The 13,381-nt window shown below is 39.9% G+C and overlaps 1 protein-coding gene and 1 non-coding gene across 4 annotated transcripts in view; both read left to right on the top strand.

The window, feature by feature from the left end:
- LOC114789207 (neurocan core protein-like) overlaps nucleotides 1-11,763 on the top strand; it is a 63,744-nt gene extending 51,981 nt beyond the window's left edge. For all 3 annotated transcript variants that reach the window (XM_028978373.1, XM_028978374.1, XM_028978371.1), the window contains exons 11-16: nucleotides 1,783-1,896; nucleotides 5,218-5,376; nucleotides 6,141-6,223; nucleotides 6,452-6,596; nucleotides 9,267-9,449; nucleotides 9,734-11,763. In XM_028978373.1, the coding sequence (XP_028834206.1) occupies nucleotides 1,783-1,896; nucleotides 5,218-5,376; nucleotides 6,141-6,223; nucleotides 6,452-6,596; nucleotides 9,267-9,449; nucleotides 9,734-9,855 (806 nt within the window). In that variant the 3' untranslated portion in view covers nucleotides 9,856-11,763. The remainder of the gene's footprint in view (nucleotides 1-1,782; nucleotides 1,897-5,217; nucleotides 5,377-6,140; nucleotides 6,224-6,451; nucleotides 6,597-9,266; nucleotides 9,450-9,733) is intronic.
- Nucleotides 7,534-7,606, top strand: trnat-ugu (transfer RNA threonine (anticodon UGU)). Its single transcript has one exon. It is a non-coding gene; the product is annotated as a tRNA-Thr (tRNA).
- Nucleotides 11,764-13,381: the final 1,618 nt, after the last annotated feature.

Below are 13,381 nucleotides of genomic sequence, written 5' to 3'. Positions count from 1 at the left end.
GATCTAGCTCATGATCTGTGAGCCTGTAGCTATGGTAGCAACCATGCAGTTTTTGAACATTTGGCTCTTGCTCAATACTGATACAGTGCATATTATTATATTTATCATAATATACTGTTTTGACAGACCTATGTCTTTATCTGAGAATAGTTTATCTGTATTTAGCAATTTAAATAATATATTAAATTTAAAAAAATCTATTCATTTAATGCTTTGTACACTTTAAATGCAATATTAGCAAATTCATCAAATCTTTTGCATATCTGAGAGATTTTACAATGTTTGCAGTGTAATGTATTGAGCATGTGGTCAACTTTGACAGTTATGCATGCAGCAAAGCACATAGATGGCTTTTCAACACATATTTTCCTTTTTAAAAATATTTCTAAAATACCAGAATGCCACAGTACCACAGTCCTTCAGAGTCACTCAAATTATCTTTGCATTGGCTACATCACAAATGTGCTGTTGTTGGATCATGAAAACCACTGCCAAAGATGGTAAATTTCTGGTTTGTCTCAGGAGGACATGTTAACAGCATGATTTCCCACCATGTTTTATTGGCTGTTCAAAATTCCAGAAAACCTGCTACATTTGACCTTTTTATGGTCCCGGTCTTGAGACATTAATGTACTTTAAGGCTGATATCCTACTGGTCTGGCTTAGGTTTTCTAAATATGAATCTGAAAACAAGTTAACTCCTGCATGAGCGCACGTCATCGCCATGTTCAGTGAGACAGCGGCGCAGATGGCGTTGAGCTGCTAGAGCAGTTGTTAAATGAGTCCTGAGAGTCTCTCATTTCCCTACTGCAGAAATTCCACTCAACTGCAAGACATGTTAGGAACCAGTGCTGGTTGGAAGGTGATAGTAGGAGTATGTTATTTTTGCCTGAATTAATTAATGAGACCACACATTTCCTAAATGAAATCTTCAATTATCATCTATGCCATACCCCTATATCACACTCTCTGTATCATTCTCTTGCCATACATGTTTCATCCCTCCATTATTGTATACCTGCCCGCTCCAGCTTTCTGTCAGCCATTTTTTGGGATAACAGATACTTGCGTGCCAGCTGGGTTTTTAATTGATATGGGCTGTTGGCCACTTTTGACAGGAAGAGCTTCCCAAATAATTAAAGCATCCTCTGGGGCCAGACGTCTGTAAGCACCTGTGTATTTGCTGGTTTTGGTGTTGGGCTGAATAGCTTTTTTTTATTTTTTATTATATAACATACACATTAAGCAGTGCTTCTGAACCAGGATTTAAATTCTTCATTCAATGGCAATTATTCACACCATTCTCTTATACATAGACCAGACACACACATACTAACATACTGCAGCTGTGTATGTGGACAGGGGAATCCAAAGGGAAATTTTGATTTGTTTCCACATGTGAAGGGTGGTGTGTTAAATATGGGACCAAAGTACAGGCTGGTGGTCCTGACTTTTCTGTAAATATTGCACTGCAAACTGTTAACTCAGATGAAGGCAGAAAATCATAATAAGATCAGATGGTGACGTCCTAAAGCAGCTAATAACTTCCTCAAAATTCCAAATGTGCTTCTGTCTACAATGTCCATTTTAATTTAATGTGAATGGTCAATGCACTTTCATTTGAAATGTTGCCATGTTTTGACGTCAATTTAGACCTTACACACACTTTCAAATCTTCTAGCTGTAATTTACTTACCGTTCTTCACCCTTAGTTGTGTTATAATGATACAAGTTACTTCTTAAAGCAATTAAAAATTTGTATTTGTTTCTTTGATGTCACAGATGTTGATGACTGCCAGTCAAACCCATGCAAGAATGGAGGAACCTGTATTGACAAAATCAACTCTTTTGTCTGCCTCTGCCTTCCCAGCTACAATGGTGACACCTGTGAGAAGGGTAAGTGAATAAATATTTGAACTAAATATTCAGTATACAGTGTTCTTCAATATTACTTATTTCCTGGCTTACATTTACAGCATTTATCAGATGCCCAGAGCATTTTACAGGGACAGTCCCCATGAAGACAGTCAAGTGTCTTGCTCAGGGACACAAACTGGCCTACTACCACCCCTTATTATTGTGGGGTTTTTTTGTAGACACAGCGAGATGAGATGTTACACATATTTCCCTGTGTGCCCACAGAGCATGAATAATAAAATATCTAAAAACATTCTGGCTCTAAATAAAGGCAGCAGCTTGAAATGAAAATTAATCCTGCTTGATTTCTCCAGGAGATATTTGTTTTATTTAGTTTGAACCCCCAAGCTGCCGATTAGTTTGGAGCCCGAAGGCACTTATGTGGTGGGAATGAGTTATGCCATCGAAGCCTCCTCTCCTATATCCATTCGACATGCTGCAAAATGAATAACCCTTTGGCCTCCACGTAGTCACAGCTATTGAGTATGTCCTCCCCTAGCCTGCTGGCTGTCTGCAGACCTAATGATGATATATGAACTCTGAAAGGGCTGCAGAGAATGCAGCTGCCATAAGTATACTGTCACACACTGACCTGATGATATTTATGCCATTCAAAGGACCAAAGCCAAGGAAGGATTAGAGAAAGGCAATAAAAATGTTATAGAGACATAAAATGTAGAGACCCAATGGCTTTCAGGAGATTAATTTATTGATCTTCCGTGTAACTGTTACATTTATTAATCCAAAGAAGGCATATGAAGATTTTGTAAAACTTGTAAAGCTATGAATAGGTCAAGATGTTGTGATAAACTGCCTGCTTTGATGTACATTTACTTATAAGAGGTACAAGGTTTCCTAGATATTGCTAATTTCACGCTGGGATAAAGGAGCGGACAGAGAGAGTGAATGTCGCTGACGCTGCCATACAATGTTATGTGATGCTTGTTTAACAGCACTATGCGCAAGGAAATACAGTGACAGTGCTTACATTTACAGCAGTCAGTAGTTATAGGGACAGTCCCCCCCCGGAGCAACTTAGGTTAAGTGTCTTGGTCAGGCACACAATGGCTGTGAGTGGGGTTTGAAGGCAAGTGTCTTACCCACTAGGCTACAACCACCTCTTACTTTGGGTCAGGGGGTTGAGTAGAGCCGAGTCATTTGCATTGGAGCAACAATGACTGATTATCAGCTATAAGAATTCTCAACTGTCACTTGACCGGAGTCACGTGACAGCTGTAGCTTAAAAGCGGTGAGTGAGCCAGTGGATCAGGAGGCTTTTGACAGGTAGTTCCTCCATCTTGTATGAGAAAAGACTGTAGTGGGCTCTTGAACCCAGTAAAGAGGGGAGAGGGAATCCAGACAGACATCTATCAGATGATTATCTACGTGGCTGAGCTGGGACACAGTTTGTGAAAGAGGACTGCATGAAGGCAAGTGCAGTGGGACTGACAGATCTGACAGCAGGCATTAAGGTCTTGAACCTGATATGTGCTGCTACTGAGAGCCACTGAAGTGTGCTCAGGAGTTGAGAGTGCGCTTTGGCAGGTTTTACACCCATCATGTTGCTTTAAGTCTGTTCTGTGGCAAGAAATGTGAAATGCAGTGGCATGTTTGATCCTATGGAATTTGCATAGTTTAGACATGCAAACGTGTGATATCTGTAAATGTGGGTTATTGGCACTTTCCTCTACAAAGTTGAGAGGATTTAAGGGTGGACTAACACTTAGAATAGGTTGACTGACTATAGATCAGCCTATATATTAGTCTGTGGGATGTGAATGCAGAATGTGAATGCAGAACTTTATCAACAAGTACATTGGCCAGATCCAAGCGTGAAACTTACGTTTGTATAATTTTTGTAAAGGTTTGGAAGATCCAGTATTAGAGATATGAACTGAAGTACAAAACAAAAATGGCCTGGTACTTCTGGTACTTGGACAATGGACCTGAGCAGATTGAGATCTATGGACCTGATTAGAACATTGTGGTTGATGGAGATGGGAAATGTATAGTTAATTTTACATTAATTTAAACACTGAACCAACTAGTGAACAAGCAAATGAACATATAGATGATGGATAGACGGAAGTTTGCTTTTGTTCGTTCAATCATTTCTTGTGCTGCACTGTGGTGCATTTGTGTGCTATCCTACTGAGTAGAAATGTTATGTGATGCTATGTAATATACCAAATCTTTTATGGCAGTATGCTACCTAAGCCACTGAGCTAGATGGAGCTAGATGTTCAATGGAAATGAACATGCAGCTCAAGCAGCAACAGTCCATTCACTTTCTTCTGCCAAGACAGCAGTGTGTCAGACAGCATTAGTTAGATCTGACAGTGTTTTACTAAAAATTTAAATAAAAAGTGTTTCACTGATAAAGGAAGAATCTTATTGTGTGAAGTGAATAGATGGGTATAGGTGGAAGAACAGATAATGAAAGCAAGAGTGAGCATGACAAGACGGTTGTACGTGTTTCGGAAATCTCCCACTTAGTCCTGTGCTTCCTGTCTCATGTACCCCTGTCGCCATCTTGCATTAATTATCACCTTTCAGGGCTTTAATCACAGTGAAAGTCGTTTCTCCTCATTCTCTCTTTCTGTCTCTCCGAGTTTCAGTCTTTTTCATTTCTGCCACCTTTGTGGCACCAATCATGTGCGAAACAGACACCAGCTGCCAACGCTCCATCCTAGCATCAGCTAATGAGAAACTTTAGAGGTGACACTAACCACTTACCCATATCCACTCACCACCCAAAACCATCCCCACCTTTTTGAAAACCCCTTTTTACACGCACATCCTTAACAGATACCATTTACACCCCCATCCCCGCCCCACCCTGATCGATGTGACAGGGCCTAACCATGCGAGAAGTGTGGGAATGGGGCAGACTGCTTCACCCAGGATAGCTTCCATTTGGTTTCCATTTACAACTCCAGCTGTGGAGCTGAAATGGATTAGGGGCCGATGGCAGTCTGTGTCAAATGCCACAGAGTGGGGGATTGTTTTTTTTTTAAGCTTTTATTAAAGAGGTGAATGCATGAGCTGTTGCTGAGGTGAACATTTTCTGCCAATCTCCATATTTGGAAAACGACATTACCATATGATGATTCTTCACCTTCCTTTCTGATGCCCCCTTTAGTTTTTCCTCTTGTCTGGTTTTGTGTTCCTTATCAGTATTGTTCCTTAAGCTCTTTTTATTGAATGAATTGGAATTGAATTCCTGCTCTTTGTTTTGCTTCTTTCATTTCCCCTCACTTTTAATTTCTTTTGTGTCTCATGTAATCTTTCTCTCTGCAGATACAGAGGGCTGTGAGCATGGGTGGAAGAAGTTCCATGGCCACTGCTACCGGCTATTTCCGCGGCGACACACCTGGGAGGATGCAGAAAAGGACTGTCGCGAGCATAGTGGTCACCTGACCAGCGTTAATTCTGCCCTTGAGCAGGACTTCCTGAACAGTAAGTTAACTGGTCTCATTTATGTAAAAAAAAAAAAAAAGAGTGGATGAGTGAAGATATAAATAATAAACATTAATTTCTAGAAAATGTAATTAATCCAGTTAACCCAAATGCTAGGACACCACTGTCTATGTATTTATATATCTGTATTTTATGTCCTGTCATCCTATTGAGTTAACTTCTAATGTCTGATTTATGCTTCGTATAATAAACACTATCAACACACTGTCAGCGTAGCATAACCACAAATCTAGATAGACCACAGCTGGGGGAAACCAAGAAAGTGCACTGGCGAAGGCCTGGCCACTACAGTGCTGTCATTATGATGAGGCTATTGCAATAGGACTTCATCAAATGGCCAGCTTGAATTAACTACCCAATATGAATGGTGATTTAAAATCTGTAAATGCAGCTGACATCCAATTTGTTTTCTCAGTAAATTACCCTGCCAATGCATTACACCGCATTGTTCTTGATCATGTTATCTCGTGACACAATATTCAGACACTGTCGTGAAAAATTATGACCTAATTTAAGATTAAATTTGATTATTATCATCCCATCTATATACATAGTACACAGAGATTAAAATTTGTCCTAGACCATAGGTACAGCATAGAACACAAGAGAACAGCAGCATTCAAATAAAGGTAAAACAAATAGACAAATTTTAAAAGTCCATATTCCTTTGATTTTTTTAAACATTGTGACACATTTGCCTTGTGATGTGGCATTAAATTGCTTTGTAACTGTGTGTGACTTAGGTCTGGGTCGTGAGAATACATGGATTGGTTTAAATGATCGCACTGTGGAAGAAGACTTCCAATGGACGGATGCCATGGACCTGGTGGGTGCTGCTTATTGCACCATAGCAGCTTAAAGCAGCAAAGAATCAACAGAACCCAATACTATTTTAGTTCAATTGACTTTTACACAAATCTATTAAGTATATCACAATATATTTTGTAGACCCATTACCTATTATTGCTCTCTATGCTCAGATGCAGGGCTTCACTGAAACCCAAAGCCCTTGGCATTGTTCTAATGCTATGTCCAACCATGGTTCTCTGTGCAGGTTTATGAGAACTGGCGTGCAAATCAGCCAGATAATTTTTTTGCGGGTGGTGAGGACTGTGTAGTGATGATTGGACGTGAGGATGGCAAATGGAATGATGTACCGTGCAACTACAACCTGCCCTACATCTGCAAGAAGGGCACAGGTGAGCGAAGAGTGCATCAACATCAACCGCTTCAGACATTTTTTCAATTCCCTGGCCAACCTTCTATATATATTTATTAAACATATTTAGAAAAATAGCAGATTCAGGGATTCAAAGATTACTGGTAATTTTTGAAGCTGGTTATAGGTTCTGTGCTACCTACAAGTTTTTTTTAATAGCTTTTTTATGGATGATATTTCAGCCAAGTGTTATGTCCCAGAAAATGGCACGGTTACCTACAACTTACTTCCTTTTTTCCCTTTAGCTGGATATAATATTCATTCAACATGAGTATGAATGTATCACTTTAGCAAATATTTACAGTTTATTTGCACTCCAAATATTTGTCTAAAAAACATAAATAATAAATTAATTATCTCAACCAGCAAAGTGTTACTGGTTTTAACCAGTCACGCTTTCCTCAAATGCCATTCACTATTTCCTAGAAGTTGTAAGAACCCAATGAGAATTGAACTTGTGAACCCTGGTTTACAAGACCAGTGCTCTTACCGCAGAGGTGTGGTATAAAGCGTGGAAGCGCAGCTATTAGTAAGTGAAAGAAAGCTCCCTGTTGCTCTTTCACAGCTGGAGGTGGACACACTGGTGTAAAACATTAGAGCTCTCTCATCTCACTCACACATGCTCTGCACAGGTCAGCTTTATTAGATCAGATTTAATTAGATTATATGACATTTAATATTCACTCACAGACACTGTTGGCTACTATTAGTCTTGTTATTAGAAATAAAGACAAGTCAAAGAAATGTAAATCAAGCCTAACCTTTTTTATATATATATGTATGTGTGTGTGTGTGTGTGTGCGTGTCTGTCTTCACTGATTGTGGACAGAGTCTGTCGTCTTAGGTGTGTTTGCTTTTTTGTGTTTGGTATGGGCGGATCATTAAATAACGCACACAGAATGTAGACACACCAGTCAGGCTCCATAGCTCAGTGGTTAGAGCACTGGTCTTGTAAACCAGGGGTCACGAGTTCAATTCTCGTTGGGGCCTTACGCTGTGTTTTTTTGTCATTACAATTGTAATGATAGTGAAATCTATTTCCAGAGTCACTTACAACATGAGCAAAGTCTGGAGTTTTGATCTATTTTATGTTCATAACAAAATGAGGATACACTAATGCTATTTAATGCATGACTTGGCAAATAAGCATCATTGAATTTGAACTGACTGGTCACCAGGTCATCATTTAACAATCGGAGACATACAAACCCTGTCCTCAGCCCATCAACTCCCCCTAGACAGCTCCATCAAAGACCACTGAAGCAGTGAGTGGAAAATCACATATTGTTATGCTAGCTAAGCATCTGTTACTGTAGACTGTGTTTTAGAGACCGCCACAAATATGTCAGGATTTCAGAGAAGCCCCGGTCAGACAGCGCTGACATACACCCTCACATACGCCCTCACCAGAGGCTTTATGTTTTGTAACTATATCTATATCTGGTAGAGATATCCTTTTGAATCTGTGGACTGTGGTCACATCTTGAGGTTGGTATGGGAAGGATTCACAGAGACAGGACATCAGGGAAAATTTAATTCAAAATACAAAGACACCCAGCACGAGGGCCAAACGGAAAGACAAACAAACAGAAAACAACCATAAGGCCAGGAACTGAAATAGGAACAACAGGTACATTTGCAGTCCTCATTAATGTTGCAGCCACGTCCTGTGACTTTCTATGGCATTTCAACTGGGAATAATCAGGACACGTTAATCAGGCACATCAGCGCCTGGGCATCACAGTTGCGCTCATTTGTCCACCTAAAAATGTGTCCGACACAGGTTTCAGTGTTGAATAGACTGTAGCTATTGTCCTAACAGTCTATTTACTATACATTTTCTTCTCTTCTGTTTTTCTAGCCAAAGGAAAACACAGTTACCATGTCAGGAGTTGAAGGGGGAATCCAAGCCCTTTAAATGTCAAAGGCATTCTATTACTTTTCTCAGATTCTACAATCCCTTCAATCTCTTCAGTTTTTTTATTCAGATCAGGAATTTATAGACTTGTTTGCACCCTCCTCAAAGCATAAATACAGTTCAAGCTTTTTATTAAACAGGCCTACAGCACGACTAAAGTTATCAGAAGAAAAGCCTGGAGGCTGCTTGGCTGGAACTTTTTCTGTAGACTATATAGTATGTCTCAGTGTCTGGTCTTCAGACATGTGTTTCCCCAGGAGCCCATGCAAAAGAATCTCCTTAGAATAGAGAAAAGCCAAAGTAAACATACATGTTTAACCTCATGTTAGCACTTTACACCAGCTCTGATTATAAAAACATATAATAATATAATATTTAGATATTTATTTGTTTTACTGATGTTGCTATTGCAGTTGCAATATATTAGACAAATAAAATACAGCAAACATTGATTTGAATAACTGCAGCTTTGCATTATTAAAATGAAATCCAAATTGTGATTTTTAACTGATATGTGATTAACTGTACAGCCTTTGTAAGCATGACTGTTATTATTTGAAGGCACATGAAAAGGATGCGTAATGTAAAAATTACTGGCCTGTCAGAAAATACCTAAAATAACAAAGAAGATGCTGTTATTTACCATAAAATGTTAAAGATCATTGCAGTTACTGCGATATTGCGGCACAGCCTGGGTTCATCCTGCTTTTTCTGTGTGCCCTGATGTGACAGTGCTCTGTGGGACTCCTCCAGCTGTTGAGAATGCACTCCTGGTGGGCCGAAGGCGATCTCACTATGACATCCATGCCACAGTACGCTATCAGTGTGCCGATGGCTACTTCCAGAGACACATTCCCACCGCCCGGTGTCGTGCCAACGGAACGTGGGACAGGCCCAAGATCATCTGCACAAAGTGTGAGTGTGAACAGCCCTAAGGCCACAGCCATAGCAGAAGGTTGTGCATCGTTTTAAGATCATTGCTGTTGGACTGTTTCTGTGATCCATTTTGTGAAAATTGTAATTTTTTCTGTATTCACGATACATATTACAGTTTGCAACATTTTGAGGATGACCAATTAAAATTTTTAAAGAACTCTCTGAAGTGCATTTACAGTTTTTTTTTAGATCGGAAACAGCAGAATCATGCAGAATGTCTGCGAGTTAAATTTTTATTTTAACTGGATGCTTATGTCTCACAGCTCGGCGGTCTCACCGCAATCGCCGGCAACACCACAGATCCCACCACGAGCACCGGAGACACCGCAGGCATGGTGCCAGGGGTCACCGGGATCGCAGTGAGGGCCATGGTTTTCGCTACTGAACCAAAAACCACCTCCGACTCGTCCAACACCACTTGCTGCAGAATTTCCCTGATAAAGCCCAGCTCTGAGGCTGAAGAGAGACACATAAAGAAGTGGGTTCAGAAGGACAAATACCAAGCGTTGACCTTTGTTTTATTGTCCCTTAACACTGTTTTCTAGTTTTGTTGAACTTGTCTACTGTGCCTGGAGTGTTCAGTTTACTGACATCACTAATATCAGGCCGCTAATAAATCATGTAAGGTTTGGACTTTGGCAGAGCTTTCACATCCATGAGGGAGTATTCATGGCTTGAAACTACTCACTAATGAGGTGTTTGTGAGACACATACTAGCCTTCTGCTAAATAATAATTAAATGAAATTTGGGAAAACCCAAGATAACTTAATGGGTTTTGTGGCATTATGATATATCTGTTAATCGATTAATTCCCTCTGTATTGTGCAATAAGTCAGTATTATTATCACACAAAATGACTTTGCGCCACCATATACCAAAATATTCTGCAACCTTCAAGTGAGGGACCCTTAACTAAAGGTGACAGTTTGCTGTGATTTTATTCGATTTGTAACTTGACGTGTAAAGATTCGGTATAAGACGGGCACAGACGGAGGCACAGCTGAAACCATTTGTAAAGCAGTTTTTGAAGTGTACGTTTGAAAATGACCTGGCATGACATGATCCACTTTTTGAAACTGTGCTCCATGAATGTAGAGTTCCATTTTATAGACGCTTTGTGTTCTTTGGCTCTGTGTTATTGTGATTATAGGGGGATCCAGTTGGATGTAAATGTGAGTTATTGAGATTTTAATTTAATTTTTTTCAGTGGGCTTGGGCCATGATTGATTTTCTTATTTGTTTTGTTTTCCCAGTTATTGCTGTTATTGTTGTCTGAAATTACCGAAATTTTTACAGTGGAAAATGCACACAACACACATACACACACAAATACCCTTGTCTTGCTAGTTCATATTTACACCCTCAATAAAGCCTTGTTACAGAGACAAGGATGCTTATGACTGACCTTGTTGCGGTGGGAGGAAACATAAGTTCATGTGGCTCTTTACCAACCATTTCATTACAATACCTTCTACAAAATACACGATCCAGTGTGTGTCTGTCTGTGTTTGTAGATATAAGTGTGAGATTGCGTGCTGAGATGCAGAAGTCAGAAGCACTTTTTAGTTTTTAATTCACATTTTAATTTCTTTCACAGTACTTCTAAGAGCTTTTCCTTTAAAAGAAAAATACAATAAGATCAAGTGAACTGAAAACTTATCATGCTTTGCTAGACTGGGTTGAAAAACAAAGAAGACATTTAATTATTTTCTAACAGGAACTTTTGCCTGATATTATAATATAAAATAGTTATTTATTTACATTCTTTAATAAATATGGCACTAGGCTGTGGTGAAATGGGAAAAATGTAATTAACCCATGGTTTCTCTCTCCCTCTTAAAAGAAAAGTCAGCAAACAGTTTATTTAACCAGACTTTGTAAATACTGTGGAGCTCGATGTTCTGTTATCTCTGTGTTTCCCTTTAGTTGCCCCTGAAATGTTGCGCTCATTTTTCTAAAAAACATAACAATCCCACCTTTCCTCCTGACTGCCTGTGCATTGTAACACCCCACAGTCTGCACCATTGAGTTGGAACCGATGCAGAGCAAACCCAACTAACCTGCTGAAGCGGCCACTATAAAGAATGGGGTGAATTTGAGCCTCTTGCTTTGGGTCGGACCCCTTTGCCCTCCTCGGTGTGACTTAAGATGGTTGTAGAGGGACTGGGGGACGCGAGAGGGAATGGGGAAGGGCGTTGAATGTAGTTTCTGAGGTTTTAATCTGTTCTTCTCTTGTTGCTGTGTTACATCATTTATTAAGTCGACAAAACAACAATAAAAGAGTTTGATTCAGTTCCACTGCTTGTTTACATTTTTTTTTTTTTTAGAAAAGCACATTGCTGCTGAAGTTTCTAAAACGTCATCCACCGCCACCTGTAATAATGATGCAATCCCAGACACAATTTTATTCTGAATTTACCTGAGCGTACAGGTTTTTGTAAAAACAGTGATCATGTACACAGCAAAATAAGGACAAACAAGGACAAAACATCTGGAGCTCCCACTGGGAGGAACGTTCTTATCTGAAACTTGAAAGTCCTGTAACATATCAGGGCATTGCCATACCAGTCCAAGCTGTTAACATCAGTGGAGGTGGAATGAATCTGTTTCTCTCAATCGTCATGAATCTTTTATAAACTCTTGAAGCACCAACAACCCAATTCATACCTACTCACACATAATGCGCAATAAATTCTATTAATTTAATTAGTGTTATTCTTTATATTTATATAAGTGTGTACTAAATCAATGTAATGTAATGTCATCAGAATATTACATTGGATGGAACTTTTCTGTGGGAACCAAGACCTTTTTTAGTTTCATGGCATTTTAAGTTTTATGACTTTTTGACTGTGGTGCAGATAATGAAAAGAATGCTGATCCTCACGTGAACATGTGTAATATAAAAATTAAAATCCCATCAACTTGTACTAAGACAACAGGATGTACGTTACGGCAACACTGCTGCTTCCTGCGTCAGGAGGCTTGGTGATAGTGGGTGGCACACAGTGAAATGTCACTGGATTCTAAAAAGAGAAGCTAATGAAAAGCAGCAGCATCAACTGTGTCACACAACCTTTTCCCAGCCTCGTGCTGGGAGTGTTTACACTTAATTTAGCACATAATCTGGGTTTGTCCCTCTATAAGGGCACCTCTTAGGGGGGGCGGTCTGCGATGTAACCTCTCAGCAGTCCTACCTGGATACCGTCCCTGTCTCCAGCCTTCCAAAATACACTCTCCCACACATGCCACCTGCCTCTGAGCCTCAGAGTGTGTCTTGGCATTGAAAGGCAGCCAAAACGAATGTGATCTGATGTAGCTTGTCTGCAGACCACACACAAACACACACAAGCCACATCTCACACAGTCATGGGCTGCCAGTGTGTATTCATAACTTGATCACTCACACTAATTTGCATCTTGTTGGCCAGTGGGCTGGTACTCTATCTCCTTGTCTGACAATGCAATAATGAGACATGGGAGGCACCAAGGAAAGCTAGCAGCCACAAGACCAGGAGTGCAGTTTCACTTTGCTTTCAGAAAATCCCTTGGAGCTGTGAGAACAGAAATACGTTTTTATTGAGAAAAGATTTTTCAGCAGAGACTGCAAAAGAAAGCGTTGGTCACTTTTCCATCAGGCTTAAAGCTCATTACCTGGCTTAATCAGTCTAAAAAGTACAGTGAGATACGATTGGTGTTCTTTAACATAACCTTTTACATTTACAGCATTTATCAAACACCCGTATCCAGAGCAATTTACAATCAGTAGTTACAGGGACAGTCCCCCTGGTGATACTTAAGTGACTTGATACTTAGGTGAAAAGTGTGTGTGTCCCTTTCTGGGTGAGTCCCTGGCCTTTATCCAATGTCCCGAGATGGAACCTGATGTGAATTAAGTGGTAATGCATAG

This window comes from Denticeps clupeoides, chromosome 4 (assembly GCF_900700375.1).
Source record: "Denticeps clupeoides chromosome 4, fDenClu1.1, whole genome shotgun sequence".
In the NCBI taxonomy this organism is placed as follows: Eukaryota; Metazoa; Chordata; class Actinopteri; order Clupeiformes; family Denticipitidae; genus Denticeps; species Denticeps clupeoides.
Note: the sequence above shows the minus strand (reverse complement) of the source record. Positions and strands in the feature narration are given on the sequence as shown.